This window comes from Nerophis ophidion, linkage group LG26 (genome assembly GCF_033978795.1).
Source record: "Nerophis ophidion isolate RoL-2023_Sa linkage group LG26, RoL_Noph_v1.0, whole genome shotgun sequence".
In the NCBI taxonomy this organism is placed as follows: Eukaryota; Metazoa; Chordata; class Actinopteri; order Syngnathiformes; family Syngnathidae; genus Nerophis; species Nerophis ophidion.
This window is the reverse complement of record NC_084636.1, coordinates 24,804,593-24,824,857: the sequence shown is the minus strand read 5'-3', so window position 1 is coordinate 24,824,857 and position 20,265 is coordinate 24,804,593. Positions and strand designations below refer to the sequence as shown.

The following is a 20,265-nucleotide window of genomic DNA, read 5'->3' as shown; positions in this document are numbered from 1 at the left end:
GCGAAATTTTAACTTGCTTATGAGTTTTTGTAGAATTATTTTTGGACACAACATCAAACAATACAAACAGCCTCATTGTTAATTGTGGCAATGACGTGTCAGGTGTGCCTACTTCCGTTGATTTAGTACCCTCAAAAAATGTTTTTTTCTTAATTCTCGTTTTACCACAAATGTTTCATAATTAAAGATTATTGCTTCATAAATTTACTAACTGCAACGTACTCTAGTCTCAGTACTTCATTCATCCACATACTGGTGCGTAATAGCTAATCCACGTAGGCATTTAAAGTTTAGGGATGACCAGTGTTAATTTTTAACAACATTTAAGAGGTCTTTATGCTGATGAATGACAAATACCTGGTCAAGGCGAAGCCATGAAGCTGTGTCAGTAACTCATAAAAAAAAACACCAAATAAAGTATACTTCCCTTACCAGGGAGCCAGCGTGTGGATTCCTGACCCAGATGCCGTGTGGGTGCCAGCCCAGCTTCTCCAGGACTACACGTGTGATGAGAAACATGTACTGCTGCAGCTTCCTGGCGGGGAGGTGAGATGCACATTACCCAAAAGTCATGACTGGTCGCTCACACCAAACTCTCAGAAATGCTTCACAGTTTAGTACAATACAATAAATAAAATAGAAAATACCTCTTTGATGTTGTGTCCTCTCCATTTTTAGGAGGTACGTTACCCAGTGGCGGCGCCCTCTGACCTTCCCCCGCTTGCCAACCCTGACATATCTGAGGGCGAGAGTGACCTGACGGCGCTCAGCTTCCTCCACGAGCCCGCCATCCTGCACAACTTGCGCGTTCGCTTCGTGGACTACAACAGCATCTACACGTATTGTGGTAAGCACAAAAGAGCATGTAGTGCAGGGGTGCCCATTACGTCGATCGCGATCGACTGCTCGATCTCGGAGGGTGTGTCAGTCGATCTCAAGCCAGGCATTAAAAAATATACATAAAAATGAGCAATCATCAATCATACCAAGACTTCACTTTCGTCAGTTGTTTGACATTCTCGGCACCCGAGGATCTTGTGAGATGACGCTGGCTGCTGCGAGCTCATATTTAAGAAAACAATCACTAACAGGGCGGACGCAGAGAAACACATTTTATTTCTAGAGACTCCGTACCTACTGTCAAAACTCTAAAGACCAACTGCACAGTTTCTGTCTCCACCATAAAAGACCTGTTTCATCCTGCCTGTGCTAACAAAATAAGAGTCTCAGAAAGCTAGCGTGCACAAGCTAGCAAGCTACGGAGTTTGATGCCAATGTATTTCTCCCCCGCCTTCAGCGACCGCTTTCTCACTTGCTTGCCCACCCGCACACTCACTGACGTCACTCACCTGCTGCCAGACATTAAAGGGCCACACACATATGCTACTCTCATAACAAAGTGTTTAAAAACGAGTATGCAAGTTGGACAAATGAGATGCCAAATCCAACCACTTTCATGTGGTATTGGACAGAAAGGAGGACTTTTTTTTTTCCTCCATTTGAAAATGCGGACGTTATCAGCACCACTGTCTAATTCCAATCAATGCAAGTCATCAGAATCAAATACACCAATTTATATTCTTGTCTTCATGAAAGAAAGGAATCTATGTGTGTTACACATGCTTGTATTATCATTAAACACCATTAACCTGTTAACAAAAATGTCTCTTTCATAAATAAATAAATATAAATTATAAATAGGAATGAGGTAGATCTCCTCGACTTGGTCAATTGAAAAGTAGCTCACCTGCAGAAAAAGTGTGAGCGCCCCTGATGTAGTGTATAGATCACACCTGGGTAAATGAAGCCCCGTTAAGCTTTTCAATCTGGCCTGCCGGACATTCCCAAATATTTTTTTTTTAGATCTTTAAGATGGAAACTGTAGCTCCCATTATGATGTGCAGTGATGTTTTCAAATGACCGTAAGTCTTGAACTATACGAAATATTACAATGGTTGGAATCTGCGCTTTTGCATGGTATACTACAGGGGTAGGGAACCTATGGCTCTAGAGCCAGATGTGGCTCTTTTGATGACTGCATTTGGCTCTCAGATACATCTGAGCTGACATTGCTTAACACGATTAGTAATGAATAATTCTGCTGGTAATCGGTGTTAAAAATAACGTTCAACATATAAAACATTCTTATGCATTTTAATCCATCCATCCGTTTTCAACCGCACCTGTTCAATAAGTCACATCAATGGTAAGAAGTCCATCCATCTATTCTCTACCGCTTGTCCCTTTTGGGGTCACGGGGGTTGCTGGAGCCTATCTCAGCTGCATTTGGGCGGAAGGCGTTTTACACCCTGGACAAGTCACCACCTCATCCCAGGGCCAACACAGATAGACAGACGACATTCACACTCACATTCACACACTAGGGCCAATTTAGTGTTGCGAAATAAGTATTTTATTTATTATTGGTTAGCTTCAGAATAAAAATGATATAAAATATAAGACTTATACTATAAAAATATAGGTCTTACTTAAAAAATGCATGCATTTAGTTGTATTCAGTGTTAAAACATATGATACGGCTCTCACGTTAATACACTTTAAAAAATTTGGCTTTCATGGCTCTCTCAGCCAAAAAGGTTCCCGACCCCTGGTATACTAGTTACTAGGGCTGTGAATCTTTGGGTGTCCCACGATTCGATTCAATATCGATTCCTGGGGTCACGATTCGATAATATATCAATTTTTTTCGATTCGATTCTCGATTCAAAAACAATATTTTTCCAATTCAAAAGGATTCTGTATTCATTCAATACATAGGATTTCAGCAGGATCTACCCCAGTCTGCTGACATGCTAGCAGAGTAGTAGATTTAAAAAAAAAAAGCTTTTATAATTGTAAAGGCCAATGTTTTATCAACTGATTGCAATAATGTAAATTTGTTTTAACTAATAAACAAACCAAAAATATGACTTATTTTATCTTTGTGAAAACATTGGACACAGTGTGTTGTCAAGTTTATGAGATGCGATGCAAGTGTAAGCCACTGTGACACTATTGTTCTTTTTTATTATTTTTATAAATGTCTAACGATAATGTCAATGAGGGATTTTTAATCACTGCTATGCTGAAATTATAATTAATATTGATACTGTTGTTGATAATATTCATTTTTGTTTCTTTACTTTTGGTTTGTTCTGTGTCGTGTTTGTGTCTTCTCTTAATTGCTCTGTTTATTGCAGTTCTGAGTGTTGCTGGGTCAGGTTTGGTTTTGGAATTGGATTGCATAGTTATGGTATTGCTGTGTAGTGGTTTGTTGGATTGATTAAAACAAAAAGAAAATATATATATATATTTTTTTTAAATTAAAAAAAACAACATTTTTTTAAAAATGAGAATCGATTCTGAATCGCACAACGTAAACAATTCGATTTGTATTCGAATCGATTTTTTTCCCACACCCCTACTAATTACTATGGTAATTTAATTTACACCAGCTCAGACGAGGCACCAAGCAGTGTGAGTGGGGTGTGTTTCCAGAGCGGCCAGCCTGGGTGTCAGAGGACAGACGCGGAAGAAGAATTTTACAACAAAGTTCTAAAGCTTAGTGATATATTAGATACATTAAACCTTCGTGTTTCATATTTCATCTTTTTGCGTTTCGCGTGATTGTAAAATATGACGTGTGTGATGTTCATAAGTTGTCAATATTCAGTGTTTTATCGTTCATACTTAATATTGTAAATCCCACATTCTTTATTTTTATGTACATTTTGGGTACGGGTAGGCGATACACGCGATATATCGTGGGTTTGTCTCTGTGCAATATAGAAAATGACTATCGTTATACTCAAGTATACGTTCTCACGCAGTTACTTTTAGCTGCGGGCATTACAATACAGGCTCTTCCCACTCCTTCTTGTGTCTCCTTCTCACAGAGTGTAAGCGCACCTTCTTACACACGTCAAATACTGTCACGTCATACGTCACTTACGTATACGCCCTCGCCCAGCAGAGAGGTAGCAGACTAGGTAACGTTAGCAGTGATGCTAGCGAAGCCGTGCGAGTGGTAATACGAAGAAAGAAGGTGCGATTCTGCTAACAAATGAAGGAAGAATTCATTCCCAAGAAAAACAGCACAGGGTCCATCGTCTAGCGGTGGTTTGGCTTCAAGTGGGAACATGTCGAATAGACAACTTTAATTTGTCACGTGTGGGGCACAAGCGTTGCTACCAAAAGTAGCATTACTGCTAATATGTAGCATCATTTGAAAAGTCACCTGCTAATAACTGTTTAATAAATACAGTTTTGGTCAATTGACTTAGTTGTGATTTCCTTCTCTGCATGAAAGTTTAAAATGAACATATATTAATGCAGTATGAACAAGAATCATCATACTGCTCGGATTATATGTATCAAGTGTTCATTCAAGGCTAAGGCAAAATATCGAGATAGATATCGTGTATCGCGATATGACCTAAAAATATCGAGATTTTTAAAAAAGGCCATGTCGCCCAGCCCTAATTCTGGGTGTTTCATTCAGTAAAAGAAATTAAAAATGAATTCCGTTTTTGAAGGCGGTCTGTTATAAAGTTTTCAGCATTCCATCAGACATTATTGCGAGGTTTTGAATGAGTGTTCTTAAAAAAAGGACCCAAGTACAGTATTTATACTGTATATATATAGATATATATATATACTGGCCCCCAGGCACATTTTTCTCTCTAAATTTGGCCCCCCGAGTCAAAATAATTGCCCAGGCCTGATGTAAATTAGTATGATATAAGTCAGTGATTGGTCACTGACATACTCCAACATGTGGTAGAAAGTCTTTGCTGATGAGTGATAACCAAGTTTTCTTGCACCTTCACTTTCTGTATACATCACCATGACCACGTGCCCCAAAACTTATGTCAACATAAGTACAGTAGACAGTGTGAACATAAAGAAAAATGCAGGCATACAGTCAGAATCTCACTGCTAATAGGTGAGCTAAAATGCAAGAACATGAAATGCTAAGTACCGTATTTTCTGGACTATAAGACACACTTAAAATAAAAATTTTTTTCTCAAAACTCGACTGTGCGCCTTATAACGCGGTGCACCTAATGTATGAAATAATTCTGATTTTGTTTACCAACTTCAAAACTATTTTATTTGGTGTATGGTGAAATGATAAGTGTGACGAGTAGATGGCAGTCAAACTTAAGAGATACGTGTAGACTGCAATATGATGGCAATCACACACATGAGCTATTGCAATGTGACTCAAGTAAACAACACCAACATTTTACATGTTCCATTGAAAATATAGAACATTACACACAGCCCTCAAATGTATCAAAATGTTTTACTACGACTTTGGTACGCTATGAAGTTGCACCGCTTGATGGATTGTACTCTGGTTCAACATACAAATATTATTATGCTGTGTGTATAAGGTAAGACATATCATCTGGCATTTTGTTTTGCGATATTATGCAAAAGCATCTTTTCTTACCTTCTGGTACCTGCTGATCTCTTATTTGGGATCTGCATAAGTCCTGAAAAATTGCACACCTTTGTAGTCCGTGCTGACCCAGTAGTCATAAGCTTCTTCTTTTTCTCCATCTTCTTGTTATGGGACATTCATCCTCCGATGTTGCCAATTCTAATATAAAGTAGTGTAAAGTTCTTACTTATATCTGTCTGTAAACTCGCCATGTAAGTGCTAAAACATAAAGGTGTCGTGAGTTTACATTATTCACCCAAGGAACTTTAGTTATTAGACAATTCCGGTCGGACGGTTTTTGACGGGACACATTTCCGGTGTTGTTATTGCACTAGATGATGGGGAGAAGACGCTGCAACATTTTGACCAAAGAACTACCATTATGTGTTATGTAGACCACAAGGAAGTGTTTTTAATTTAGAAAAAATATATATATTACTCCTTTATTGCGCCCCATAATCCAGTGCGCCTTATATATGAAAAAAGATAGAAAATAGACCATTCATCGGCAGTGCGCCTCATATGATCTGGTCGGGAAATTACGGTACTAGATATGAAGTTATGTTTTTGGTGCATAGTTTGTCGGAATTATGATTTATTTTTCATAATTTATTTAAAATGTTTTTTTTAGGTTTGTTTATTATTACTATTCTATTTATTTTTAGCTTCCACACCCATGTTATTCTAAACAAAAACATCTTCTGTTTATTATTAGTATTCTTCTTCTCCATATTTTGGCGCACACTCCCCACCTTCCACATTTTTCATTTGATTCATACTCTTCCAACTTCAAAATGTTAGGCCATTTTACAAACTTCCACGATTTTCACATTTACAATCTTTCAAGATTTTCACATTTTTAACCCATTCAAACCATTCCACCTTCAACACAGTCTATAAATCCTGGAAATTCAAACTGTTTTTCCAAGTTCAAAACATTTTTCAGAATTTAACACAATTCTCAGTTTTCCAAACTCTGTTTCTACCCTTTTTCCTTTTGACAACTCCTTCTGCATTTGTCAACCATACCACCATTAAACTATTCCTCTTAGTGACGACAAAAAAAACTAATTGTTTTTTCAAACCTTTTAAATTTTACGGTTTTTACGAAATTTCAGGAATTCTGTTATACTATTTCTCAAATAAAAACAGCTACTACTTTACATTTCTCGACCGATTTAAAACAACATCAAAAAAATCCAACATTAATTAATTCAGCTCATTCAAGACAGTGAAGCTATTTGTAAATTAAACAAAAAATATGTATTTTAATAACCCAATCCTTTTTTTTGACAGCGTTGTGACTAAACACAGAATGAATAATTGCTAGGTATCGTCCTGGTGGCCATCAATCCCTACGATCAGCTGCCCATCTACGGCGAGGAGGTGATTGATGCTTACAGCGGTCAGGACATGGCTGACATGGAGCCTCACATCTTCTCTGTGGCTGAAAACGCCTATCGCACCATGATGAGGTCAGAAGTCACCGCCTCTTTCTCTCTCACGGTTTGGTTGTTTTGAGCGTCCCTTCTTTTACTTGTGTGCACAGGGAGGAGAAAAACCAGTCCATCATCATCAGCGGTGAGTCTGGCTCAGGGAAAACGGTATCGGCCAAATTCACCATGAGATTCTTCGCCGTGGTGGGCGGCGCTGCTCAGCAGACCAGCGTAGAGGAAAAGGTGCTGGCCTCAAACCCTATCATGGAGGTAATGCACATTTGAAGAGGAACACCTGTCATCATGAAGGCTGTGCTTATTCAGCTTATTTTTGTGGGCAGGCCATTGGGAACGCCAAAACGACAAGGAACGACAACAGCAGTCGCTTTGGGAAGTACATCCAGATCAGTTTCGGCAGGAAAGGAGACATCATCGGAGCCAACATGAGCACATACCTGCTAGAGAAGTCCAGGGTGGTCTTTCAGGTAACATTAAAACCAGTTATACAAAAAAATATTTAAAAAGTATTTATCCACTCAGAATGTATTACTCCTCTTGCTATGACTTGTTGTACTCTCATTGGCTGGCATTTTCAGATCAGCCAGTCATGTAGTAGCACCAGGCTTTGTTTTGCCTTTTTATTTAATTTTTAAGCTGTTAATTGACAGAATTTAGATTTGAAAAATTAATGTAGTTCCTGTATTTTTATTTAAATTAGCTATTGAAACCCAAAATTACAGTTGAATTTTGTGCAAAAGTTAAGTAGCAAGTAGGCTTATAAGGATTCATATCGTTTGTGATCTCATGTTTGTCATTTTAAAGTTAAAGTACCACTGATGCAGAGGGTGAAATTACCCTTGGCATTTGACCCATCCCCTTGTTTCACCCCCTGGGAGGTGAGGGGAGCAGTGAGCAGCAGCGGTAGCGGTAGCCGCGTTCGGTATCACTTTGGTGACCCCAATTCTAACCCTTGATGCTGAGGTATTAGGTCCTATTTTTTTTATAGTCTTTTGTTTAACTCAGAGACCTACCGATCTCAGGGTGGACACTCTAACCACAAGGTCAATGAGCAGGCTCAATTTAGAGGTTAAAGGCCGCTGTCCAAGTGTCAGGTTTTTGGTTGTTGCTGGGCAAAATTTGTGCCCTCCAAATGACAAAATTACATGCTGCCCTAAACAACTACAGTAGTACCTCAACTCAAGCGCTTTATTGGTGACAAAGCTCTTAAAGGCCTACTGAAACCCACTACTACCGACCACGCAGTCTGATAGTTTATATATCAATGATGAAATATTAACATTGCAACACATGCCAATACGGCCTTTTAAGTTTACTAAATTGAAATTTTGTATTTCTCGCAAAGTATCGATATAATGACGTGTATGATGACGCGTGCATTTGATGTCACCAGTTGTAGTGGACATTTTTTTCCAGCCCGATCCAAACTATAAGTAGTCTGCTTTAATCTCATAATTACACAGTATTCTGGACATCTGTGTTGCTGAATCATTTGCAATTTGTTCAATTAATAATGGAGAAGTCAAAGTATAAAGATGGAGGTGGGAAGCTTTTAGCCTTTAGACACACAAACACGGCCGGTGTTTCCTTGTTTAAAATTCCCGAAGATGAAGCTTTACTATGGATCAGAGCGGTCAAGCGAACATGGATCCCGACTACATGTCAACCGGCAGTTTTCTGTGAGAATATTGTGGTAATAAGTCTCCTCTTACCGGAGACATCAGCGGAGCTTCCGTCCTGCTGCAGCTTCGTGACTTCCCTCAGAGACTCTGGCGTCAACACACCCGTGGCCACACCCCTCCGACTTTCAGGTACTATTTAATCTCACTAAAACACTAGCAACACAATAGGCAGATAAGGGATTTTAAAGAATTATCCTAGTAAATGTGTCTAATAACATCTGAAGCGCTCCCACTGCAATCGCCTTCTTTTTTTAAACTTTTTTTTTTCTTTTTCTAGTCCTTCACTCTAAATTTCCTCATCCACGAATCTTTCATCCTCGTTGAAATTAATGGGGAAATTGTCGCTTTCTCGGTCCAAATCGCTCTAGCTGCTGCTGGCTATGATTATAAACAATGTGAGTATGTGAGGAGCTCTACAACCCATGACGTCACACGCACAGAGTCTGCTACTTCCGGTAAAGGCAAGGCTTTTTTATTAGCGACCAAAAGTTGCGAACTTTATCGTCAATGTTCTCTACTAAATCCTTTCAGCAAAAATATGGCAATATTGCGAAATGATCAAGTATGACACATAGAATGAACCTGCTATTCCCGTTTAAATGAGAAAATCCCATTTCAGTAGGCCTTTAACTCAAAACACTTGTATCCAAAATCGACGTCCCACATTTGAAATTAATTTAAATCAAATTAATCCATTAATTTATCCCTCGCCCTCTCAAAACACAACAATTTCAACATGCAACATGGTTTTTAAAAGAAAAACAAACATTTCGATAAGTAATTTTGTATGAAAACTATACAATATGATGTACTACAAATAACTACAGTAGTTTTATGAAGTAATGTAATAATAATGTACAGCATTTACCTTTGAGAGCAGACTTCAACGGTATTTCCTTCCAGTTGACTCTCTGTCAAACACACCATCAGCAGATTTTTCATATTTTCATAGATAAGTGTCTACCGTTTAGATATTATTTTATTTTACACCTACTACATTATTTATTATTTTAACATCCTTTGCTGGTGTTAGACTTCAGTATGGTGCAGACTAGGAGTGATAATCTCTGATTGCTTCACTAAGTTGGCGACACGCATCATTTTGTTTTTGATCATTTCTTTCTTTAATTTTATAAATAGAATTGCATTCTTGTTTTCAGCACTTTATACCTTCAAATGGTTGGAAAAACAAAGTTACGTATGTTGATATTTAGCTGTAAGCTAATGCTAATGAGTAAGATCAGAAGTTTGGGTGGATCTTACTGGGTCCACTGTGACATTTGTTATGCCAACTAATGTCAGGAATTCTGTAACTCAAATTTTGATTGCAACCTAAAGGCGAACTGCCCTTCTTTTTTTGGCATTTTGCCTTTCATTCACAATCCTTAAGTAAGATTTATTATTATTCTTTTCAATACATTCCTTTTTGTAATACAAGGAAAGTACGAGTAAGCTGACCGACCATACAGGTAATTGGAGTCATTTATTCTGCCCATAAACCCCTCTGAAAACCTTCAAAAATACACCATTTACATGTCGTGACTTGCATTTTAACAGAATATTAGCGATATTGTTGTCACAAGCGCTAACGCAGAGGAACTACTTTTAGCGGTGCTGTGATCACAGAGTCGTGACTGGCTTATGCAGTTTTTGGACATACTGAGCCGATGAGCTGGGGTATCGCATCTGAGCTGGTAAAAGTTAATTTTACATTAGGTGTCTAGATTGGTTGTGGTCATAAAACGGGAAGTTGGTCAACTATGTCATTCAACTTGGACCCAGAAACCGCAAGAAAGACACAAAAAGACACTGAATTTGCGCCTAACTCCCCCCTTTTTTTTTAACAAGCGTGAGTATGAGTAATTATTTGTGTAAATGGGAAGATACGAACATCCCAGTGAGAGCAGACATTGAACAGTAAGTGGTTGTTTTATTATGTTCATAGTTTGTATTTTTTGTTTAGCACTTAGCAATAGTGCTACTTGCTGGATATGCTTATCACTTAGCTTCTAAAACTTATAGCTCATTCTCCGTAAATTCAGGCTTAAAACTAATTTCTGGATCATAATTTGTCCCAAAGTAGTGTTTGGCTCTAATGAAATCTGCCACGTGTAGCAGTAGTTGTTAAAGGAAATGGCAAATGTTGAGATGTGACTGAAATGAATGCGTCACTTTATTCTTCAAATTACCATAATACATAATTTTTACATGTTATTATGAATGTTACTACATTACATACCGTTTATACCTACAGCGTGTATATAAAACAATGCAGGTCTTTGGATGTTTTTTAGAGTGCTTTGTAGCCGTAGTCGAGCAAATCCCATTACCTCATTTGTTCGCTGACTTTTGGTAGTGTTTATTTACGTATTAGAATGCATAAAAAAATAAAAACATATTCCGAAAGGGACAAACAGTAGAAAATAGATGGATGGATGTATGAGTTCTTCTCTTACATAAGGTTTGTGAATGACAGACAAAATTCCGAAAAGTGCAATTCCCCTTTAAAACGTAACAATTAGCGAATTATCGAAAAGCTCTGTCAAAATATTACTGTAAGTTGGGTCACTCTTAAGTTGAGGTACCACTGTGTCTTGATTATATTATTTATTCCAAGAAAATAGCCCTTTTGAGACCCCAGCACAATCTTCCGGATTACCGGATGATTGTGTGTGTGGGTGAGTAATGTTATTTTTGTACATTTTAGGCACCAGCGGAGAGAAACTACCACATCTTCTACCAGCTGTGTGCCTCCAGACAGCTGCCTGAAATGAGATCACTAAAACTGGGTGAGATCAATAAGGAACCTCCTTTATTGCACACTTAAGATTTGTTAAACTTTTTTTTTATTTTTGCTCATTTGTTTTAATCCAGCCACTCCTGAGCATTTCCGCTACACCACTCAGGGAGGAGACGCAAACATACCGTGTACTGATGATGCGATGGAGCTAGAGCGCACTCGCAGTGCTTTCACCATCCTGGGTAGGAACTTATTGATACACATCAAGACTACAGAGGTCCATTTGTTGGGGTTTGAGGTTATTTTCCATTTCAACTTGCAGGTGTGCTGCCAGACCAGCAGATAGAGCTGTTCAGAATCCTGGCTGCTGTTCTACACTTGGGGAACGTCAACATTCAAGCCAGCGGGCGGAGTTCAGAGCGCAGCTACATTGATGTCCGTTCTGGATGGATAGATGTTCATTTCATGAAGGGGTCAAGTCTTCATGCTGATTTTCTTTCAGGCAGATGACGTCTCCCTGGCCATCTTCTCCAAGCTACTGGGGGTGGAGGCAGCCCTAATGGCCCACTGGCTGTGTCACCGCAAGCTGCTGCTGGGAGGGGAGACCCTGGTCAAGCCAATGTCGGGCCAGCAGGCCCTCGACGCCCGAGATGCTCTAGCCAAGCACGTCTACGAACAGATGTTCAAGTGGACCGTGCATAGGCTCAATGTTACCCTGCGCAGTCAATCGAGTCGGGCCGGCTCCTTCATAGGTGTACTAGACATCTACGGGTGTGTCATCAGGCTGCAGGAGTGGTGTTATCGATTCACAGTGGTTTAACTGAGGTCTTCTTCTCTATGCAGCTTTGAGACATTTGAGCGCAACAGTTTTGAGCAGTTCTGTATTAACTACGCCAACGAAAAGCTGCAACAGCAGTTCAACCGGGTGAGTCATGTGACACCTCATTTTGGTACTGTTGTACGGCGCTGTTGTCCTTTTTACAAGTAATTGTGTTTAATATAGTTGTATGTGTGCAGCACGTCTTCCACCTGGAGCAGGAGGAGTACGAACGCGAGGAGCTGACCTGGAGCAGGATCGAGTTCAGCGACAACCAGCAGTGTATTCTTCTCATCGAAGGACCGCTCGGCCTGTTGGACCTGTTGGACGAAGAGTGCAGGGTCAGTGCTGCACTCTTAAATCATCATTCTGGGGTGGAATTTCAGCAATTTTGGACAATTCAGGTCCAGTGTGTGATCTCAAATTGACAAAAATCTGTTTTTTTTGCTTCTGATCATTTCCTGTGAAAGTAATTGTCAAGTCCAGTTATTTCTTTCGGCTGTTGTAATAGCACACACACTTTATTTCACGGCTTCAGATGCCCAAAGGTACTGATGAGAGCTGGGTTCTGAAGCTGTATGGCCAGCACCTGACAGGCAGAGCTCACCCTCACTTCCGTAAACCTCGCATGTCCAACAGCGCCTTCGTCCTCCTGCACTTTGCTGACATGGTGCGTGGTCCAGACATCCCTTCTGGTGTTAGTTTCAAATTGGAAAAAAGAGAGTAGCCACATCACAATTTGTGTTTGCACAGGTCCAGTACGAATGTGGTGGCTTTTTGGACAAGAATCGAGACACCGTCTTTGAGGAGTTGGTCAACATTTTAAAAGCCAGTCAGGTAAGACGTGCAAAGTTATGAATATCAAATATCAAGTATTTATTTTTTTCCAAATTTTTTTTTACTTACAAAAATCACACAGTTAGTCAATAAAATAAAAAAAACAGCAAACTCAACTCCAGCCCAGTCCCAGCTTTATGGGTTGTACTTGTATAGCGCTTTTCTACCTTCAAGGTACTCAAAGCGCTTTGACACTACTTCCACATTTACCCATTCACACACACATTCACACACTGATGGAGGGAGCTGCCATGCAAGGCGCTAACCAGCACCCATCAGGAGCAAGGGTGAAGTGTCTTGCTCAGGACACAACGGACGTGACGAGGTTGGTACTAGGTGGGAATTGAACCAGGGACGCTCGGGTTGCGCACGGCCACTCTCCCCACTGCGCCACGCTGTCCCTTTACACTATTTAAGATAAAAACGCAATTGAGAAGATACAAATACAAAAAAGGAAAACCAAAAATAAATAGCAACAGTATCAATAATAGTGATTAAAAACATTCAAAAGTATTTGAAATCAATTACAATATCAATATGTATCATTATTATTGTTACAGTATCACTACTTTCCATCGCCATAAAAGCTATTAATACAAAAACACAGTCACAGCGACTTCCACATGAATTGCATTTCATAAACTTGACAACCACACAGTAGCCATTATTCACAACGAGGAAGGAGGAGTCCTATTTTAAGTTCATTTAATAGTAAAAAAAATATATATATAATGGAATTTTTCTAATCTAAATGCAATTTTTTATACTGAGATCATCTTTCAAAGATAATCTATACTAGTTATTATGTGCTGGACTATCAACATCTATCCATTTTCTCAGTATTTTTTTATGATGCATATTGACAAAATATATATATATTTATTTTAACAAATGCTTCTAAAGTCTCACAAAACATCTGTTAGAAGATGCTGTCCTTCATGAGGTCACGCGAGACCTTCCTTTAGCTCACAGGAGCTCTTTGTTTTTTTCTGATGCTTTTCCCCCCAAAAACTGATTACCCTCAAAGACCACAAAACTACGAAAGACAAAGACGACCCGCTTCCTAAAATTAAACTTAACCATATAATATATTTAAATCCTTATTTACATTATAACTTTACCTTCTCCGAAAATATTTTAATATATTCCGCGAGTCACAAGGTCAACAGGAAGTGGATCCTCAATGAGGATTTTTCAGTACAGTCCTGTTACCTAAATTATTTTTTAATACACCTGTTTTGTTGAAACGCTGTCATGTCCTAAGTATCTGTATGCTCCCACGTATATTTTATTTGCCAATTCTATGCTCAAACACACTCTTTTTTTTTTTTTTTTTTAACTTATGTTACATAAATGAGTCATATTTGGGTTTTTACAGTAAAATAGTAATTAAAAATGTGTATTATCAAAATTAGAGTTGACAAAACGACTCTAAATGTAGTTTTTTTTAAATAATTGCAATCAAATGGTACCAATTCTATAGAATGGCCGTTAAAGGGGACCTATGATATTTTTAATCAACATTTAAAAGACTTCCTTGTGGTCTAGATAATCCATCTATAGTCTACCGCTTGTCCCTCGCTAGATTGTACTGGATATGTTTTTCCCCACAGTTAAATTTAAAACATGTGTTTTGAGTCTGTCTACAAATGGTTCCTGTGTGAAGGTGTTTCCAGATTGCAAATGAAAGCCTCCATGCCCCACTCGCTCCAAAAGTACCAAAATGTATCTTTTGAAAATATACAATGTTAAAATATATCTGGAAGACAAACATCACTGGTATTTTATACGTGTTTTCCAGTCAACAATCAAAAATAAACTTCATAAACAATATATAGAATTGTAAATCACAACATTAGGTACACATGCCCAATCAGTACGGATCGATTAAAAAAAAAAAGCCCGCATTCATCTCACTGCATGTCACATGTCAGGGATATTGAAGGCATGCCACCATTAGAAGAAAATGGTTCTTCATCCTACCTTTTCATGTGTTTCATAAGTAGTAATGTCACAATGGCACCTTATTATTTCGTAAGAGTTTAGTAGGTGATCCAACTTGAATTTACTGGTCCATGTTTACAAAACAGTGTAAAATGTTGTGGACATAAAACACGGAAGTATTATTTTTGTCGTCATTAGAGCAGGTGGGTGAGCGTGAAACAAGAATGAATAACACTGGAGGCTCCGTGCATCAGCACAAGGGAACATAGCAGTATGAACAAAAATTTCCAACATTAGTACATCTGTCTGTGATGTCACAAATGGCCCACTATAAAAAAAAGTAAAACACAGCGTTGAAAGCCAAAACCTGCTGCAACCTCAACACCAAATGCATGAACTTTATGATATGACGCATTTTTTAACAGGTGTAACCAACGTTATAACAACATTTATAAGTCAGAAAATTGGAAAATCATCACAAGTCCCCTTTAAGTGTTTTTGCATTTTAATACTACCAGTGGTTCACCTTTTTTTTTTTTTTTTACACTTGAATTGAGACCATGAAAATCCAAACACTACTTGTGTATGTCAGTCAGAGCTGGTGGCTGAGTTGTTCCAGCAGCATGGAAGCAAAGCTAGTGTGGCCAACGGAAGTGTCCGCTCAGGAAGAAGAGCTCACAGGGAGCACAAGTTGACTGTGGGCTTTCAGGTGAACTCTTCGCCCTTCTTGTAGTTTCTGCAGTAGTGCTGCTGTGAGTTTTCACTAAACCACATCTGTTGGCCGCTTCTGTTAGTTCCGTCAGTCCTTGCAGCTGCTGATGGACACACTGAGCAGCACCACTCCTCACTATGTGCGCTGTATTAAACCAAACGACCTCAAGGAGCCTTTTATGTGAGTCTTTGCCTCCATCACCACTCATTTAAGTCACACACAAACTTAGCAAACTGTACTTTTCAGGTTCGACCCAAAGAGGGCTGTCCAGCAGCTGAGGGCTTGTGGCGTTCTGGAGACCATCCGAATCAGCGCTGCAGGTTTTCCATCCAGGTAATCCCATTTGTTTCCTCCAATGAATTAAATCTCCATCCAAATTGGAAATTAATCTGTTGTTTCACCAGATGGACATACGAAGAGTTCTTCTTCAGGTACCATGTTCTGTTGCGAGGCTCCCAATGCTGCGAAGATGTCCAACTGGTGTGCCGCCACGCTCTACCTCAGCTCATACCTGACCGGGACCAGTACGTCTTTGGAAGGACCAAAGTGTTTTTCCGGGCGGGGCAGGTGGCACTCCTGGAGAGGTTGAGAGCGGAAAGACTGCGGGCGGCCGCTGTGGTCCTTCAGAGTTTAGTGAGAGGATGGCTGGCCCGTATTCACTACACCAGAACCCTACGGGCAACCGTCACCTTACAAAGACATTGCAGAGGAGCTCTGGCCAGGCGGTGAGTGATTGCTGTGACTCTTTGTCTCTAAAATTATCTTGTGGTGTTTTTAATTTTGTTTAAGCTCATAAGCAAGTCTCCTTGCAGATTGGCTTGGACCCTACGCTACTGCAAGGCTGCTCTAGTCATCCAGAAGACCTACCGCATGCTGGTGGCCAGAAACTGGTTTCTCCTGATCCGACAGGCCGCCATCACCATCCAGGCTTTCATCAGAGGCACGCTGACCCGCCGCAATTACAGACTGGTGAGTGCTTTGTATTCATGTCCACTGATAGCTGCTACTTTATAAACAACACTGGAACCATATTGTATTTCCTTAGCTGGTGGCAAATAGAGCCGCCTCTCTGCTCCAGGCCAGAGTGCGAGGGTGGTTGGCCAGGAGGGCCTTCATCAGGTTCCGTGCGGCAGTGGTCTTCGCGCAGTGCTGCGTACGTCGTAAAGCGGCGAGAAGGGAGCTGCTGAAGCTCAAGACTGAAGCTCGCTCAGTAGAGAAGTACCAAGAGCTCAACAAAGGCATGGAGGTCAAACTGATGCAGCTGCAGATAAAAGCAGACCAGGAGGTGGGTGGAGCCTTCTTATTTACTCTAATCTTCTTTTAATTTATTAATCCATATTAAACCCTTGTGCAATTCCGAGGCCCGACATAGGCACTGCATGTGTTCCTTATGTGATATGAGTGTTCAGTTTGAAGGTTTGAAGTTTTTTAGTTATTTTTTAAACCAAATTGCATTGTTTTTGATTGCAATTTTTTTTTTTGTTTGGGATATAAACTGTTGAGATTTCTTTAGGCCCGATTGATTCCCATTATAAATGCTATTCCTAACAGACTGTAATCCTGGTGTTGCTATGCTTTTTCCATGAAAACCGAATAAATCTAATTTCTGACGATTGCAAAATAAGAAAATATTGTTTTGGGATAATTGTGTTCCTTAAACTCCAGAAAGCGCCAGAGCCAGTTCTTAGAGCTTTGATAAGCATAACTGAGGTAAACTAACAAAAAAAGCTGAAATTCAATGAAAATTGATATATAAAAGACTTGTGTGAATTCAAACTCAATCAAGTCCTGTCTAATTTCAGTCTTTCAAGCTTAGTAAGCACTGTTAAATAAATGTCTACTGTATCAAAATCAATGTCATAAGTTATTGACCTGTTCAAGTCTGTAATTAACATACCTCAACTATTCCACTCTGCAACATATTTTTAGAACTATTGGATATCTTGCAATTTCCCATTATATATTATTTTTGACAAAAAGGCAATTTAACAATTATAAAAACTTTATCTATACATTTTAGGTTGTTAGAGAATTTTGAGCATTAGAAAAAAAATTAGTGTATTGCTGACTTCTGACACTTTCCCGAGTGGGTGTCTTTTGGATCAGGGGTCGGAGTTAAGGTTGTATTAGTTTATAGCTGGGGTATAATGTTGTATGATGATGGTGTGTCCAGGCCAGAGAGAGTGCTGCCCTTAAAGAGTGTCTGCGTGCTGAGCGAGAGGCTGCCGCGATTGAACTCTCCACTCTGAAGGCCACAATACAGAAACTTGAAGAACATCAGAAACACTTAATTGTTCCTCCGGTTTCCACCATAAGCGAGGAGGCGGAGCAGGAAATGAAGCGAGCAGACAAGAAGGCTGCCCAGGAGCTCCTCCAGCTGACACAAGTCGAGAAAAATAATTGTCACACTTTTCCTTCTTTAGATTGACTTCATGTCGACACTAAAACTTTTGACTTTTAAGGAGGTGGAAGCCCTGCAGAGAGAGAAGATCTCCTTGAGCACAGAAAGAGAGCGTTTGACCGCATGTCTTCTACAGCAGGAAGAAGCACAAGAAGGTGCAGGAGGTCGTCTTTGTCCACTTGAGTCTGACTTGAATTTGAACTTGTGGTCTCCGCACAGCTCTTGTGCGGCAAGCGGTGTCTCAGGCCACGGAAGCTATGAGAGTGCAGCTGGACGAGGAGAGGAGGAAGCACCAAGGCCTCCTGAGGGAGTTCACCAGGCTGGAACAGCGATATGACAACCTGAGGGAGATGAGTCAGCTCACTCAGGTCCAGAACATCAAATCAATTTTTTAGGGATGTGCCGATCAATCGGCTACCGATCAGTCTCAGACGATTTTCTTGAAAAAGTACTTGATCGCGATTGCCGATTAATGCCTTTGAATGCCGATCACAAACGCATATCCTCTCTGACTAATATTGTATTTATTTTTAACAAGCTAGCAACTAATTATGTATCTCCATAAAGTTTGGAGCCGCTCCCCTAGGCTAATAATAAACTCCAATACCAGCAAAAAAAAATGTTTTCTTAATATCTAAAGTATCATTATCATGTATTATTGTTACTGGAAGCCGAGGCAAAACAGGTTACACACGGGAGCAAGCTAGCTAAAAAAAAGTAGAAGAAATAGTCAAGTTTACGAAGTGTAGATTGAACTGCGTTGCACAAATATTAAGAGGTTTTTACCGTAAATTCTGGACTAAGCCGCTTTTTTCTTACGCTTTGATCCCTGTGACTTATAAAGCGGTGCTGCTAAATATGGATTTTTCTTCGTTGACGGCCGTAATGAAAATAGTTAAAAAAACAACAACAAAAAAAACAGGCAAAGACACTTTAAAGGTGTATTATTGTTTATACTATAGCGCCATCTTTTGGACTAGATTGCTGACTGGAGGTGCTGCAGTGCCCTTCTTTTTAAAATTTTTAATCAGAAGTAAAAGTGCCATTCCGTCTTCTAGCTGTCCATAGCGTTTTTTACCCGTATGGATTCTTTATTCATCACACCAAGCAATGTTTAAGTTTTACAATATAACTAAAACTGTGTTGTATTTTTGTCTTTGTTAATGTTTACAAATTCAGAAAATAAATCCCTGGAAACAGGAGGATTGATTTCAAAATTATTTTTTAAAAAGTAGTAGATTCTTTTTTTTTTTTTTTTAGTAGTGTATTATTGACTTTGTTTTGATCCAAAAATTGTATGTAATAAAAGATTAAGGGACTAGTTTAACCATTGTGCTGATATTGTTAAACTGTCAATACCTCTCATAATAAATCAATTTAAAAATTAACTGTTAATACATGCGATAAGTATTGGCATTGATAATTGGATGATTGAAATCGTCAGCATAAATTACTGATTGGAACATCCCTAAACACTTTTTATTAAGGGATTACTATGGAGATACATTTGTCTTTATATGCAATTAACCAAAAATGGATTTGAAAAGCGAAAAAAAACATTTGTAAGCATAAATAATTCTAAATAAAAAAATTGCAAACATTCATTTTTTTAAATAAATATACAGTACTTGTTTTGTATGCAAATCAAAAAAGGTGTTCTCATGAAACACGTTTTGTTTGCATTTTTTCAAATTTAGGTTGCAAATCAATATTTTTGTTACAAATCAACTTCGAGCTTGTGGGCAGTACAACAATATGTTGGATGCCTTTATTTTGGTCTGTCTTGAATGATGGATTTACTGATTACATCTGCCCTTGTGTATTTGGTTAAAAAATATTTTTCCTTGTTAAACTTTTTTGATTTCCCATCTATTATTTTTGTTTGCAAATCCATTTTTCTGATTGTGTAAAGAGAGGTACAAATTCCTCTTCATAGATTCCTAGGATGTATTCCTCTCATGCATCTTGTCGTTATTCCTTCTTTCTCACTGTGCAGGACATGAAGGGCTACAGAAGGACAGACTCCACTCAGAGCTTAGAACCTCTGTCACCTCAGTCTCTAACGCCACCGTCCTTCTCCCCCTCCACATCTACCTTCCCTTCTCCTGAGGAGGTCCGCAGGGTCAGCGTGACATCTCCCACCACGGAAGCAGAAGTCTCCATGCAGAGTCTGGCATCACCTATGGTTTGGGACTAATGTCTTATTTAATGTTGTTAAAATATTCCATA

At 39.2% G+C, this 20,265-nt stretch overlaps 1 protein-coding gene across 1 annotated transcript in view; it reads left to right on the top strand.

Moving 5' to 3' along the window:
- The first annotated feature begins 90 nt into the window (after window positions 1–90).
- The window catches only part of LOC133543301 (unconventional myosin-Vb-like), a 54,487-nt gene continuing 34,312 nt past the window's right edge, over window positions 91–20,265 (top strand). Inside the window, exons 1-24 of the mRNA XM_061887786.1 lie at window positions 91–102; window positions 436–546; window positions 679–847; window positions 6,780–6,835; window positions 6,925–7,155; window positions 7,227–7,370; window positions 11,293–11,374; window positions 11,460–11,567; window positions 11,648–11,760; window positions 11,828–12,096; window positions 12,169–12,250; window positions 12,343–12,483; window positions 12,681–12,812; window positions 12,896–12,979; window positions 15,516–15,632; window positions 15,718–15,815; window positions 15,882–15,968; window positions 16,040–16,360; window positions 16,448–16,604; window positions 16,681–16,920; window positions 17,809–18,021; window positions 18,098–18,191; window positions 18,256–18,404; window positions 20,033–20,221. Of these exons, the coding sequence (XP_061743770.1) occupies window positions 91–102; window positions 436–546; window positions 679–847; window positions 6,780–6,835; window positions 6,925–7,155; window positions 7,227–7,370; window positions 11,293–11,374; window positions 11,460–11,567; window positions 11,648–11,760; window positions 11,828–12,096; window positions 12,169–12,250; window positions 12,343–12,483; window positions 12,681–12,812; window positions 12,896–12,979; window positions 15,516–15,632; window positions 15,718–15,815; window positions 15,882–15,968; window positions 16,040–16,360; window positions 16,448–16,604; window positions 16,681–16,920; window positions 17,809–18,021; window positions 18,098–18,191; window positions 18,256–18,404; window positions 20,033–20,221 (3,399 nt within the window). The remainder of the gene's footprint in view (window positions 103–435; window positions 547–678; window positions 848–6,779; window positions 6,836–6,924; window positions 7,156–7,226; window positions 7,371–11,292; window positions 11,375–11,459; window positions 11,568–11,647; window positions 11,761–11,827; window positions 12,097–12,168; window positions 12,251–12,342; window positions 12,484–12,680; window positions 12,813–12,895; window positions 12,980–15,515; window positions 15,633–15,717; window positions 15,816–15,881; window positions 15,969–16,039; window positions 16,361–16,447; window positions 16,605–16,680; window positions 16,921–17,808; window positions 18,022–18,097; window positions 18,192–18,255; window positions 18,405–20,032; window positions 20,222–20,265) is intronic.